Genomic DNA, 14,537 nt, shown 5'->3' with positions numbered 1-14,537 from the left:
GGAGAGGAGCCGGGCAGCAGGGACCCAGGTGCACGCCTGGGGGGGCAGGGAGCCCTGCACTGAGCCCCGCTGCGCCCTGCCCTGCGCCCCCACCCCGTGGTGCAGAGAGAGGGCACAGCTCACCCCCCAGCAGTGCTGATTCACCTGCAGCCTTCACCCTCCTCCTGAAGCCCCAGGAGCCTGTCCCAGGCCCACCCCGTGCCCCGGGGGGCTGTTCCTGGGGCACATGGATGCCCGCCTGAGCCCCCCAACACCCGCTGAGTGCACCTGGCCCGGCTGGACAGACAGGCTGGCCTTCTTGGCCTCCAGCCTCTCAGACCCAGGGTCTGCTCCCTTCTCCCGCCCAGGACACACCTCACCGCCTCTCCACACACCTGCAGGGTGTGTGCAGGTCAGGTCCTCCACTCTGGGACCAGTGATGGGGTGGGGGCCACGGGCACTGAGGAGGAGAGGGAACTGAGGGAGGGGAGGGGTCTCCGCACATGTGGTCTTCCAGACTGGGCGGCTGAGGGAGCTGAGGGAGGGGAGGGGTCTCCACATACGTGGTCTTCCAGATGGGGGGCTCAGGTGATCCCAGGACCCCCCCAGGAACCCCAAGCTGGTTTCCGGCACTGCCTGCCCCCATGAGACCTGTGACCGCGAGGGGTTCATGAGAGGCAAGACCCGTAGCCACCTTTGGGCAAAGGTTTGAGAGAGAGAAGCTGCTCTGGGGGGTCTCCCTGAGCTGCCTGCTCAGAGGACTGGCCCCTTCCAGGCCCCCCACTGACTCACGCCCCTGCCCCTCAAGGTGGTATGCGGTGAGGACAGCACCATGCCCCCTCCAGCCCCCACGGGGAACAGGGGCAGAATCACCTTGTGCAAAGCAGCAGCCCCTGCTGCGCCTGTGGGCCCCCGGGCTGTTCCAAAGGCCAGCCAACTGCACCCAGGCCCAGTGCTCCTCTGTGGGGTGGGCAAGGGGCCCTTCCCCCAACAGCCTGGCAGAGGCCACGCTCCCCCTCTTTTCGGTGACACCCACCCCCCCCAAGGCCAGCCAGTCCTGCAGACACCAGTGCAAGGTCTCCATGCCCACCCGGGGACCACGGGGGTCCTCCCTCTGCAGAACTCACATACACACACACACGCACGTGTGTATATACGTGCATACACACCGGGTCTCCAAACACCACATGCACACAAGCAGGAAGTCCTTGGGCCCAGCACACAGGAGGCTTTCACCCTGAACACAAGGCCAAGGAGAACGGAGACTGGGGTTTTGCCAGGAGTCAGGGGGTGGGACTGCTCACGGGGACCAGGTTTCCCCCTGGGGTGATGGAACGCTCCGGAAGTACACAGTGGTGATGATGTTAAGTTACCAAACTTCACTCTATATTTTAGGTTTTGTGTATTTTATCACGATAAAAAACAAAACAAAACCCAAGGCGTAGGGTCCAGAACACTGTGGGGGTTTCAGTGCCAGCCACCCAGGTCCCGGGGGATGGGGACAGTTTCCTCCAGGCAGACACAAGCCACCCTCGGCTGAAGGCGAGGACCTGCCATCCACTCCTGAAATCTGAGGGATGCGTCACTGCAATGACGTCAGCTGCAGTCACTGGCATTTCTGGAGCATTCGGAGGCCCCAGGCCCACTCAGGAGATGGATGCTGTTTCCTGCCTGACGTGGAAAGAACCTCCGGGGCTGCTGTTTTAGAGAAATAACAGTCCCAGTGGAGCAGGCAGGGAGGGGCTGGTGCTGACTCAGGAAGGCGCTGAGCTCGCGTTCAGCTTAGGGAAGCCCCCCAGCCCTGCCCTCCTCCGCCTCTGCCCACGCAGGGAGCTAAGTGAACTCTTTACCTGGGCGTCTGTTCTCTGGTGGATTTACCTATCAGGTCTGCACTCAGTCTGACAAGACAAAACTACATGGCCTTAAGAAGCCCCTCTGCTGGGCTCGAATCCATTGGTCTAAGTGGGTGAAGTCCTTGGGTTCCAGCTCTCCTCCCAATTCTACCCAGGGAATGCAAGCGAATGCCATCTGAGGTCTGGAAGGATGTTCTGTTGCCAGCAGGCAGAGCAGATTTCAAACTCATTTTCCACAAGTCTCATGCACAGCCCTTACGTCCTGGCCTCATTCACAAGCCTGATTTCTCTCCCAGCTGCAGTTTCAGCAGTGGATTATTCCGAAAGCCCCATCTTTGTCCCGACAATTTTCAACCTCATGGACTTTGTGTGCTAACTTGAATCACTGCACAGCTGGGGGAACACTGCAGATTCACAAGCCCAGTTCAGGGCTGGGTGGGGAAGGAGACCTGCAGATACCAGGCCACCGCCCCCAACACACTACCAGAGAAGTGGTTCCGTCCAAAGTCCCTCAGGCTCCAGTGTGAGTCCCTGCAGGCACAGAAGCACCTCCCTTGAGGCTGACAGAGCTAAAGTGCTGGGTGTTTACTGAGACAGCTATTTGGGGAAAAGGCAGAGAAAAGCAACATTTCTCCCAGCTTCCTGCCAGCCCCCTCAGCACATGAATTATTTCCAAGGGCTCATTTTGCTGGTCCTTTGCCGAAAGACTCAAGTTTATTTTGCTTTTAGCTACCCCCCCGCCCCCACCCCAGGAGAATCTGAGGCTAGGGTATGTTGTCAACCTTGGTAAGTGACCACCCCATGAGCTTGAAGGACACATCCCCTGATTAATAATAAATGACCAGAGCCAGCGTCTGCAGGACGCCAGTCCTCAGCCAGCCCGCGGGGCTTCAACACGGAGTGGTTCCGGCCCTGGCTTGTGCCCAAAGTCAGCAGAGCTGCTAGCGAGGCTGGGGGCCTGTGCGCAGACCCGGGGAGGGCAGCCTGAGAATCGGTCTCTGGGGCGACTGCCCAGCACAGAGCATCCCGTCCCACCCTCCAGGACCCTCCCGGGAAGATGCTTCCCACCTCCCCCACCCACCTAACCCAAACTTCTCCGGTCCCCGGAAGCCCGGGAAAGTTGAAGGGCGCGGGTCGCGAGCGCACCGGCGGCCTTCAGCACCGCGGACAGCTCCGCCCGCGGACCCCACCCCCCGCCCTCCCTACCTGTCGTCGTTCTGGAAGGGCTGGTCGCCCAGCAGCAGGTCCCGGAAGCGGTACCGCGGCGGCAAGGGCAGCACCTCCGAGTCCAGGTCGCTCATCTTGAGGCCGGCGGTGTCCAGGCGCGCGCCGTCCGCGCGGCCGCCGTCCCCGGCGCCGGGCTGCCTGCGGGCACACGCCAGCGCCCCCTCAGCCCGCGCCCGCGCCCGCCCGCGCCCAGCGCCCCCGGCCCTCCTGGCCGGCACTGCCCCCGCCTACCCCGGCCCGCCCTGCCCGCGCAGCGCCCCCCACCCCCCACGCGCCTGGCCGCGCAGCACAGCCGGCCACTGCACCCCTCGCCCCTGCAGGGCTGCGAAGCCCACTGCAAAGCACCTCCAGGGTGTGGGGGAGGTTTGCCACTGCCCACATCAGGGGCGGGCACTCACCCCACCCCTGAACCCCCACCAGGGCCACGGAAGCTCTCCCAGCAACCCCCACACAGACTGCCTGCCCGGCCTTCCTCAGGGTCCCGAACACTCATCTCCCCGTCAAAGACCCCCACTTCCAGACCCTCAGGCTGCTGGGCTCGGGTGGGGGCGGTGACAAAGAGGCTTAAGAAGAGGCCCTTGTCTGCAGCCTCCGTGGGGCCAAGCAGCTCAGGTGGGATCAAAACCCGGGAGGGGGTGGCAGTGAGGATGGCAGAATCCCTCTGGGTCCCCAGCTGCCCTTTGCCCAGTATCACCAGGACTCTGGGGCCAGAGGCCCCTGTCCCCTCCTGGCAGAGTAGAGCAGAGAAATGGGGTCAGACCAGGTAAACTGGGAGGGCCCTTGGTGGTCTGCAGTCTTCTGGGGCCCAAACGTTTGTCTCCTGGGGCACCTGCCCCTTTCCCGTCCCCACCCCGCATCCAGGTGAGTTTTGGCTGCGGTCACCCTCAAGCACCAAGGTTCCTGGTTCCCAGCCTCCTGGGGGGACAGCCTCATCAGGATCGCTCTGCCTCCCACGCAGAGGCTTGCTCGCCAGCCCCCGCGCCCCGTCACCACCCAGTGGTCATATCATTAACTGAACGCCCTGGGGAGCCTTACCTCCACGGCGCAGGCGGGCAGGGGAGGTGCAGCCACCAGTGCAGGTGGGAGGCTCGGGCAGACCCCCGGCTCCCAAACCTCCGGCGGCCACCTGACCTCCCAGCAGGTGAGCCCAGCCCCAGGCCAGCCCTCGGTGGTGCCCTCGGCCCGCGGTGGGGAGGTGAAATTCTCTCCCTGCAGCCTCCACCGCTTGGGCTGAGCCCTCACCCGGCTCTTCTAAGAGCCAAGACCCCGGGGACGGGTGGAGGGGGGTGGTGGGCAGTATATCAGCTGGGACCCTTTGGTGGTGGACCCATGAATGGGCCTCCTGGGGCCTTCAGAGGCACTCCAGCGACAGCAGACCAGCTGGAGGGAAAGGGGTGGGGGGAGATGGAGGGAGGTGCAGGGCTCCGCCGACCACACTCATTCCCAAACTGAAAACGCATGGACAGGCTGCGGGAGAGGCCGGGAGGACAGGCCACTCACCTGGAGCACGAGGCCCACGTGCTGGGCGGCGGGCACTCTGGTCCGCTCCTCTCCCTCCTCAAGCCAGGAAGGGCAGGCACATTCGCCGGGCCCCCACTGAGCGCCTAGCCCACTCCTCCCGACCCCCGGACAGGCGGCAGGCAGGTGTCAGCCCCTCATCCCACGGCGTAGGGAGCTGCTCGAGGACCGTCCCGGGCCCAGGCTGCGAGTGGCCTTGTGGGCCCAACATGCCCATGTGCTGTTCTCCGGGGTCACGGGGTCAACCCCGAGGATCTGGCAGTGTTTGTAAAACAACATTTTCCTAATCGAATCAGCGTGGCTGCATGCTTTTCCTTAGTCACAAGCTGGTGGGGCCGTAGAGGGGCGCAGGCAGGCGGGGAAGCCATGTGGCGGGAGGTTGGGGTTGTGTTTCCTTGCTTTTGCCCCTCTCTGGCCAACCGCCTCTTTCGATGGCAGAACCCCAGAGCTCCCCGGGCATGGCTGCCTCTGACCCCTTCTCCACTTTGACCTGTTCTGGGTTTTCTCTCGTGTCCCGGCCTCGAGGCCTGGACACAGCGGGGTCTCTGCTTCAGGAGAACACGGCGAGGTGGAAGGCAGGGGGAAATTGTGCCAGGAGTCAGAAGGCCAGGTCCCCGCCCCCCCATGTAGCCTGGAGCAGATGCCCCGCAGGCCCAGAGGAGCCGAAAGCCCACAAGAACCCGAGTGATTGTTGTGCTGGCCAAGAGCCAGGCCCCAGGGCTCCTGGAACAGTGCCCCTTGTAAGAGGGACGTGGCCGGGCAGCTGCTCCCTGTGTCCAGGGGCCTGATCAAGGCCTCTCTCTGGGCCTGAAGGCTCGAGTCACTGAGAGCTTCCAGGCATGTGGGATTTGGGGTCCTATCCCCGCCCATGCCTGCCCCCTGCACAGCTGGGATGGTCCAGGTGGAGCAAGAGCAGGCCACCTGTGCCTCCTCGTCTCCCTTCCCCTCTCTTCCTCGCAGAGTGACCCGAGGGACCAAGGACCCGGGGAGGAAGTCCAGGATCCTCAAACCATGCCCAGTATCTTTTCTGTCTGACGGCTGCACAGAAGAACGCAGGGCTTCCATGGCATAAAGGAGGTGTCCATCTCCCCGGCCCTTGACTGCCCTCAGGACAAGACATGGAACTTCATCGTGGGACTCACTGCCTCCCCCTGGAGCCAAGGCAGAGCATGCCCTCTCCCATGCAAGGCTTTGGGGGACTCTCAAGGTCCCTCAATGTGAACCCGCCAGGCCCAGGAAGCTGCCCAGGGGCCTGATGACTGAGCAGGCCTCAGTCCTGCCCCAATAGTCCATGTTGGGTGGCCCCAGGGAAGTCACCTGACCCCTCTGAGCCTCAGTTTCTTCTTTTGTAAACGAATATTCTGAAGCCTTCCACCTTTACGAGGTGATTGTTGAGATGGAATGAGACAGCAAGTTTGAGGTGATCAGTGTGTGGAATCCATGTCAGTTTTTAATTTGGGGCTGGCGAGCCAGATTGGCCAAGTTCTGGGGGGCAAAGGCCCTGACCCCAAGCATCGGGTTTCTGGGACGGCCAGCTCCCCGTCCCCATCTCTCCAGTTCAGCTGGAGGCCCCTTCGGGGGCCTTTTGGGATGCTGACCAGGGAGGCCAAGGCGATAGGAAGCCCACTCCCAGCACACACAGAGCAGGAAGTCACCTCCCCGTTTGGGGCACATGAGCTCAGGCACCCTGAGCCTCTGGCCCCAGGGGACAGACAGCCCGGGCCACAGCAATGCACACAAGCCGCCTGCCGGGCACTGTGACCGCACTGTCTAGCACGGAGTCCTCAGAATCCCGCCCGCGGCCAGGACTCCCCGTCCCTCCGCTAGGAGCTGAGGACATCTGGACCCACACAGCCTAGGAAGAGGCCCAGGAGGTGGGGGTGGGGAGGCCAGGAGCACCTGAGGCAGGGCCCTGCTGTTTACCACCAGGGCTTTCCAGGTGACGCTGGTGGTAAAGAACCCGCCCGCCAATGCAGGAGATACAGGAGATGCGGGCTTGATCCCCGGGCTGGGAAGACCCCCTGGAGGACAGTGTGGGAACCCACTCCAGTGTTCTTGCCTGGAGAATCCCATGCACAGAGGAGCCTGGAGGGCTATAGTCCATGAGGTCACAAAGAGTCAGCCACAACTGAAGTGGCTTGGCACGCACACGCTGCCTACAGGTGGCCAAGGGGCATCTCTCGGAGGGGCAGGACTTCCACTTCTCTCCCCTCCCAAATCTGCAGCCCCTCCCCCCCAAATCTGCCACCGCCGCGGGTGGTCAACGAGTTAAGCATGACTGAGGAGGGTAAAGTGGTCAAAAAACTCCTCCCGCCAAAGGCACCAGGCCCTGGTAGTCGCATAAGTGTGCCTCCTCAGTCAAACCGTGCCAAAGCACAGAAACAGGAGTGACTTTGTTCATTTTCCTAAGTGGACCTAATCCCATCACCAGAGTCAGGTGCAGACACCACCAGGGTATTGATACACATGAGGAGACCTCCCTGGAGGCTCTCTGTGCTAAAATCCTAAGTAGACTGTTAGTAAGTGGAATCCAGGAGAGAATTACAACACCATACCACCAGCATGCAGGAGGATTTACCCGAGTGTGATGTACTTCACAACACCAAGGAATTAAAGGAGAAAACGTATATGATCTTATGAGCAAATACAGAAAAAGGATCTGTTAAGACCCCAAATCCATTAGTAAAATTAAATACGGAGGGAAATGTTCTTAATTTGATTAGCAAAACCAATAGTGGAATCCTGGGGGCATTCCCGCTCCAGGGGGAACACAAGTCTGCCCACTGCAACGGCCTCCTGGGCTCCCGCCGAGACGAAAGGAGGCGTGAGAGGAAGACGACGGGGGCTCTTTCTGTTGTCAGCAGCACCCCCACTTGCCTCAAAACCCCAAGAGTCAAGTGAAACCTATCAGAACAAACGAGAGCTTCTAATGAGGCCGCCAAACCAGAGCGCGTCGAATGTGTGAAGCGGGGCCAGGAGCAACAAGGCGGCCGCAGCATCACGAGAGGGAGTTCCTGCCCCATTCTCCCTGGGCCTACAGGGTCGCTCAGAGACACTGCCCACCACTCCCCAGCACCAGCTAACGGCGGGCGGAGGTCCTGCTCCCAGCCCTCGACACTCCCTTCCCCAGAAGAGGGGGAAAAGTCAATCAGCACACAGCCACTTTGAGTCTGACAAACCGTTTCCAAGATTTACACTGAAGAATAAATATGCGAGACTGGCCAGGACGGGTGTGAGAAAAAAACAGAGAAGGCACGGGCCTTGCCAGCTGTCAGGGCTAATTTATAGCCACAGCAGAGGGACCGGCTCGGGCTTGGCACGAGGGAGAACACAGAGCAGGCAGGCGATCCCAGGAGGGAAGCGGAAACTCGGGGCTGGTGTTGGAACGAGGGCCACTCGTGGGATGCTCACGGAGTCCTGGGTGGTGGGGTCAGCGTCCCCTCATTTTGCTGATGGGGAAACGGAGACACAGAGAAGGAACTCCGCTATCCAGGTGGGCCCAGCCTCGGAGCCTAGAAACCCTCAGTGGTGATGCCATCCGGCCAGCCATCAGCTAAAAGAAAAAAACCCATTTTTCAGCCCCAAACTAAGGAGGAGACCGGAAGAGGACACAGAGCAAAGATGTCTGTGGTGGAGAAGACCTATTGTTTAGAAGAACAGACATAGAAATGCTTCCACGTGGGAATAAAACACTTTTGTCTAAAGAAACAATGATGACAGGGAAGAGCAGCGAGAGAAATCAGGTCAGTGCGTGGATGCCCGGAAGTCACCCAGGAAAGACAGACAGGCAAGAGTAGGCAAAGGACAGAGAGGTGGCCACTCAGAGGAGAGACACAGAAGCCAAGCTCTACAGGCGTGACGGGCTTCCTGCCTTCCTGGTTATTAGGAAACAGATCAGCGAGTACCCTAACAGGGCGGAGGGGACTCTCCAACTCTGAGCCTCCACCCGGGACCTTTCACCTACACAGGGGTCACTGGGCACAGACCCCCGCCCCCGCCTCACGATGACACCCTGGACGGCCTGGATGTCCTCGACGGAGGATATATAGCCCTGCGAATGCACAGGTCCCAGTGACCTGAGTGGACATGCCTCTACAAGCGAAGAACAAAGCTTTCAAACGATCCCATTTAGGAAAAATAACACAATCCGCTCTGAGAACCCCAGGGAGACAGGTCTGTCTCTGCAGGCCTGGCTCACACCAGGTGAGCAGGCTGTCCCCTACCACATGGTGACGGTTCCAGGGAGCTGGGGAGGGCGGGGGTCAGGCCTGCACCTCATCCTTGGTGCTGCACCAGGAGACTCAAGTTATCGGACATGAGAAGAGCTAGGGACCACCTGATTTCCCCACACGTCACAGGGCTGGAGCCGCAGTCCCGGGTGGGTCTCTGGGGAGGAGGTGTACGACCTCCTGGGACAATGTCCAGCCCTCCCGCCCAGGCTCCTCCAGGCAGGAGTCCAGACGGCTTGGAGTGCTCAAGTCAACCCACAGTGTGACTGACGGATGCCCCTTTGGCTCAAGGATGTGGTCCTTCTTCTAAGCTGCATCCTTCAACACTGGAGAGCCACGACCGACAGACAGATGGCGGGTGTGTGCACGCAGATGTGCAGGTGAACACACAATGTGCACGCGCGCACACACACAGGTGCGTGTAGCCGCACATGTTCACACTGCCCAGCACCCAGGCGAGTCCTGACACTGCAGCACCACCGGGGGTGGAGGGCAGTCGAGCGCCGGGCTCGGTGCCCAGGGAAGCAGAAAGCCGCCGCCACTCTCTGCTGACCACGACAGAAAAGCTAAGTGCTTCCTCTGTCCTGTAATTAAAAAGCCAGAGCTGCTCCAGCTGCCCAGCAGCCAGGGGTGGTTGTGGGGGGAGGGGGGCGGTCTCCGGGAAATATCCACCCTCTCACTAGGGGAGGGGGCTTCGAGTCAACGCTGAGGATGGCCGCTCACCACCCCCTCCGAGGGGCATCAGAATCTGAAGTGAAAGCTCAGTACGCATTGTTGAGCCGAGTTCAAGCTCCAGAGGCACCAAAGAGACTCCTCCTAGCAGCTTCTCCCACGCGCCAAGCAAGCCCAGGGGACAGGAGGAGGGGTCTGGCATCCCTGTGGACATGGGGCATCGGCCGTGTCCATCACCTCCCCCCTCCCCGGCCTTCCCCAAGCCTCGGGCCCACCCCCAGGACACGGGGGAGCAGAAGCCACGAGGACTGCAGCGCCCACCCTGCCCGGCCGCCCACCTGGACTGGGGCCTGCCTCTGGGGAGGGCCCTGTTGCAAGTACCCCGAGTGGTCGCAGCGTGCCCAGGCCCCTTGGTGCCAGGCAGTGTGTGCACATCCAGGCCGCAGGCCCAGCACTCACCGCCTGGCTGCCCATCCCCTGGCTGGACGTAGGGTGGCTGCTGGTGGGGGGGGATGCCGGGTGGACCACACACAGGCCTGGGCTGAGCGGCGGGGGTCCACCTGGAGGTGGAAAGCTGCCCTGTGTGCCCCGTTCCCATGGCTGCAGGAGGCAGCACTGTGTTCCTGCTGAGCCCCAGGCCCCACGGCTGGAACGGCCTGCAGGGGCGCCCAGGCCTCGTCTGGGGGCTGGGCCCAGGTGGGATACCCTGCCCACACGGAACACCTCATACCCGCAGGGCCTTTCCTTAGAGCTCCAGGTCCCTGAGAATCTGATCCCTGCTGGCTTCCTTGCCCTCCTCCTCCAACCTGCCAACATGTCAGGGCTCCCCCTCCCCACACCCTGGGGTCTCCCGTGTCTGCCAGATGGGGTTAAATTCTGCGTTCACCTGGCACCCAGGGCCTCTTCCTCTGGTTTGAGACTCTGTGCTCTTCCCAAGATCAGACACCTGTCAAGAGGCGTCCAGCAGTGGCCTCTGGCCCAGAATCTGGGTCTCTGTGAAGGCGGCTGAAGGCCCAGGCAGGGCCTGTCCCGGGGCGGAGGCAAGAGGGGGGTTTCTGGTCACATCATTGTCAACGTGCGGGCAGCATCCAGGCCCGCAAGGCTGGCAACACAGGGTGGCTTCCGGGCCTCACTGGCCCACGAAGGACAAGCTGACCACAGCCAGGGAGACTGCAGGAGACACCCCGGAACATGCCCCTCCATGGGAAGTCCAAAGCACAGAGCAGACCTCCTGGGACAGGCCTTTCCAGGCACCGCAGCCCAGAGCGGGCCTTCTATCTCGTCTGAACTTGCTGGCACCTGGTACGGGCCCCAGCTACGGGCCAGACCTCCCCACCCCCGGGCCCCGCAGGAGGAAGAGGTTCTGGCACACGTGGATGGCCCATCCGAGCAGACAGCCTGGGAGAGTTCTCACGACTCCTTTAAGAGCACCCGTGTCATCAGGTGCTTCTCCTGGGCCGCACTGTCTGCAGGCTCCACCCAGAGACTCCACGCACCCGGGAATGGCCGGCCTACGCGCTGCCTTGGAGATCGAACAAGAAACCTCAGGGGAGAGGTCACAGTTCAGTCACGAAACCCTCTGAGAAGAGGGCAAACTGTGCTAACAAGGCTGGACTCCCGCTGCGCAGGGTAACTGGAGGCTTGTCAGATTCTCAGACAGGCCTCACTGGCAGCTCAGTTGGTAAAGAATCCGCCTGCAATGCGGGAGACCTGGGTTCAATTCCTGGGTTGGGAGGATGCCCTGGAGAAGGGAAAGGCTACCTACTCCAGTATTCTGGCCTGGAGAATTCCATGGAGTGAATAGTCCCTGGGGTCGCAGAGAGTCAGACACGACTGACTTTCACTTTCAGACGGGCCGCGACGCTCACATGGACAGTGGTCAGAGCCAGGCGTGAGGACACCCTCAGACCCACACCTGGACACAAGCCGAGTCCTGTGCTGGTTCCCCCCCCATCCCCTTCTCACTCACCTGTGCCCTCCTGAGCTGCGGCCGTAACCACTCCTGGCCAAAGGCAGACCCCCGAGTTCCCTCCAGCCCCTACACCAGGAAGCCGGCTCTCTGGCTGGACAGGGCTGGGTTGGACCTCAGGCCTTGTGAACCTTTTCCCACGGAATCTCGGCCACTTCCTGCTGTCCGGCAGGCACGGCTCCCTAATATGGGCCTGGAGGGCTGGCCTGGACCTCCAGCCAGACATGGACCCTGGCGGGATGCCAGCCCTGGATCTATGTCCTCTGCATCAGGGCCCAGAGGGTCCCACGCTGGCCCTGGGCGCAGGGGCGGGGGGTCAGTCAGAAAACCCTCCCAGAGAGGGGAAGTTGTGCTAGTAAGGCTTGACGCCTGCCATGCCAGGGTAACGCGGGCTTAGTCATGCTCTCAGGCAGGCTGGGACACCCAAGTGGACGGCGGGCAGAGCTGGCGTAAGGGCACGGGAGACACACAGACCAGCAGCCAGACACAAGCAGCACCCTAGGGCCGCTGGGCAGGAGGTGGGCACCGGCCAGCTCGGGGGCAGCTGCGGACGCCCCAGCCACGCCCTCGCCCACCTGCAGGGCAGAGGCGGCAGGGCCTGGGGACACAGCAGGGCCGGAAGGACAGTACCCAGTGACCACGGGGGACGGCCGGGACAGCGGACCCCCGGGCACAGAGGGGAGGCCCCGGGGCAGACAGGGAACCAGGCACCAGGGCCAAGACTCCTGCGGCCTGGAGTCCTCCTGGGGCCTTCCCCCCCGCACCATGCCAGGCTTCACAGCCTGGGGGCCCCCGCACCATGCCAGGCTTCACAGCCTGGGGGCAGCCCGGGGACCAGGCAGGGCTGGAGGCCAGACAGGGGCAGAACGCCCCCCACTCCCCGCCTGCATCCTCCCCCACCTTTCTCAGAGCTGAAGCCCATCTCCCTGAGCTGCTGGCCTTGGCCTCAGCGGCCCCACCGCAGCCCAGCCAGGTTTCCCCCAACCCGGCCCGCCTGACGTGCCCCTCGGCCCTGGCAGCCACCCGACGCCTGCGGCACGACTGGGAATCCTGCAGGGACAGAGGCCAGCTCCGGCCAGGGGGAGGGCACTGTCCGGGGGGAGATGGAGGCGTCCGGGGGACTGAGTCCACCCAGCCTGGACCTCAGGATACAGAGCCCCCGCCTCGTCTGGAGCAGGCCGTCCAGCACAGTGGGAGAACCGGGACACGGATCGCCAGGAAGACGGGTGACACCCTTCCAAGCAGGGAGACGGGCAGAGGGGCAGTCAGACTGTGATGCTGCAAGACCCCGTCTCGGGGTCACTTACTCTGAACCTGATGGATGTTACCTGGTTGACCCTCAGAGCGACCCAAGGGAGGTCCAGACTGTGCCTACTTCATGCGGTTGATTTCAGTTCCCAAGGACACCACCAGGTGGCCTGATCTCAGAGCACTCGCCCCAAGCTATGCCCCCAGGACCCCACAGGTGCCAGGCTGGTGCCGTCCCTGTTGAGGGGCCACCCTGACCCTGGACATGCGGCCGGAAGCCTCCCCTCCCGACCCTGGTCACTCAGCACACACGGCCCTCCCTTGAAGGTCATCCACTCCATTCCTTACTTGACAAGCGGGGAAACTGAGTCCTCTAGGAAATGGCCACAGTGCTTGGCCTTGAACCAGGTGTCCACCCCTCTTCTGGCCTTAGGACAGCTGACCGAGTGGGACCCAGAGGCCGGGGTGCTGCTGAGCTGGGGAGGGTCACGCTGGGCAGTGGCTGTGGTTGACCTGGAGTCTGGCGCCTGGCCGAGGGTGAGGAGTATGTGTGTGTGCTGACCCTCCGGGGGCTGGTGGGGTCGGGGGAGGGTCCCAGGACAGGGCCCCGGGGCAAACCCCCTTGGGATGGTCACTGCTCTGCCCTGCAGGGCCCCCACCAGCGCTGCGTCCTCGGTGCTGGTTACCGGGGGCCACGTGGCACCGTGTACACGGCACTGGGAAGGTCACCTCCCGGCCACCCGGAAGGCCCTGCTAGTCCACCCTCTCCTCACACACGTGGACAAACAGAGGAGCGACCGGCCGGCGAGCACCACGGGCCTAGACCCCAGCACCCTTGCCCTTCGCCTGACAGCCCGCCTGCAGCCCCCACAGGGCTGCCCCTGGAAACAGGGGGAACCCACTCCTCCTGAGCCTCGCTGGGCCCAGCCAGGCCGGCCCACACGCTCCTCCCCCAGGCCCGACCAGAGAGGGGGCTGGGAGGCCGGCACAGAGGGCACCCCAGCTTCCTGCCTGCAAGGTCTGTGCCTCCTGGTGCCTGGGAGATGTATGTAAGCCTGGCCACGCCGTGGCCCCTTCCACCAAGGGTGCAGAGGCAAACAGCAGCCTGGGTACCTGCTGGCGATCTGCGTTTAAGTGCCCAGCGTGCTGCCACCCGGCGCCGAGGGGCAGCCCTCTCCCCCACGCGCCCCAGGCTCAGTGGGGACCTGGGCTCACGGTGGTGGCGGGGGTGGGGGGGGAAGGATGGGGGTGGGGGGCAGGCGACCTAGGGATGTGGAGATTTTGTGGATGAGGGGTGCTGGGAGGGTGGCACGAACCCCATCCGGGGTCCCTCCGCATGGGGGGTGGGGGGGCCCGGCAGACCATACCTGGGGGCGCACTGGCCGTCGTCGAACACGAAGGTCCGGTTGGTGTGGCCCCCGCCGCGCACCGCCCTGCAGACATCCCCGGGACTGTGCACCCCGTCGGGAAGCGGCATTGGGCTGGCGGCGGCTGCGACTGGGAGGCAAGGGACACAGCGGGAGCGACAGGAGACTTCTTCCCCTCCACCCCCCTCCCCGCGCTGTGCCCTGAAACACTTCTCTGATTTCGGTGGGGGTGGGAAAAAAAAAAAAAAATCCTGTTCCAGGGAAGGTTTCGACGCCGGTGCGGGCGCGCCCCCTGCCGGCCACGCCGGGAACCGCGCGAGGGAGGGGGCGTTGGTCCCTCCGCGTCCCACATGCAGACCAGCCTCCGAGGTCCCGCGTAATCCTGAGACCCTGGGCACAGGCTCTTCAAAAGTTAAAAAAAAAAAAAAAAACATGTAAATCCATGGCTGACTCATGTCAATGTACGGCAAAAACC

General features: G+C 62.8%; 1 protein-coding gene across 7 annotated transcripts in view; it reads right to left on the bottom strand.

Annotated features, from left to right (window-relative positions):
* KCNT1 (potassium sodium-activated channel subfamily T member 1) overlaps positions 1-14,249 on the bottom strand; it is a 68,345-nt gene extending 54,096 nt beyond the window's left edge. For 4 of the 7 annotated variants that reach the window (XR_006269632.1, XM_043469982.1, XM_043469984.1 and 1 more), the window contains exons 1-2: positions 14,063-14,247; positions 3,039-3,197 (exon numbers count right to left, since the gene is read on the bottom strand). Coding sequence is in view for 6 of the 7 variants with exons in the window: in XM_043469982.1 (XP_043325917.1) it covers positions 3,039-3,197; positions 14,063-14,172 (269 nt within the window). In the remaining variant the exon portion in view is untranslated. Of the gene's footprint in view, positions 1-3,038; positions 3,198-11,447; positions 11,584-14,062 lie in introns of those variants that run through there. The other 3 variants (XM_043469992.1, XM_043469989.1, XM_043469988.1) reach the window with 3 other exon arrangements.
* Between the last annotated feature and the right edge of the window lie 288 nt (positions 14,250-14,537).

Source organism: Cervus canadensis, chromosome 5 (assembly GCF_019320065.1).
Source record: "Cervus canadensis isolate Bull #8, Minnesota chromosome 5, ASM1932006v1, whole genome shotgun sequence".
Taxonomy (NCBI): Eukaryota; Metazoa; Chordata; class Mammalia; order Artiodactyla; family Cervidae; genus Cervus; species Cervus canadensis.
Note: the sequence above shows the minus strand (reverse complement) of the source record. Positions and strands in the feature narration are given on the sequence as shown.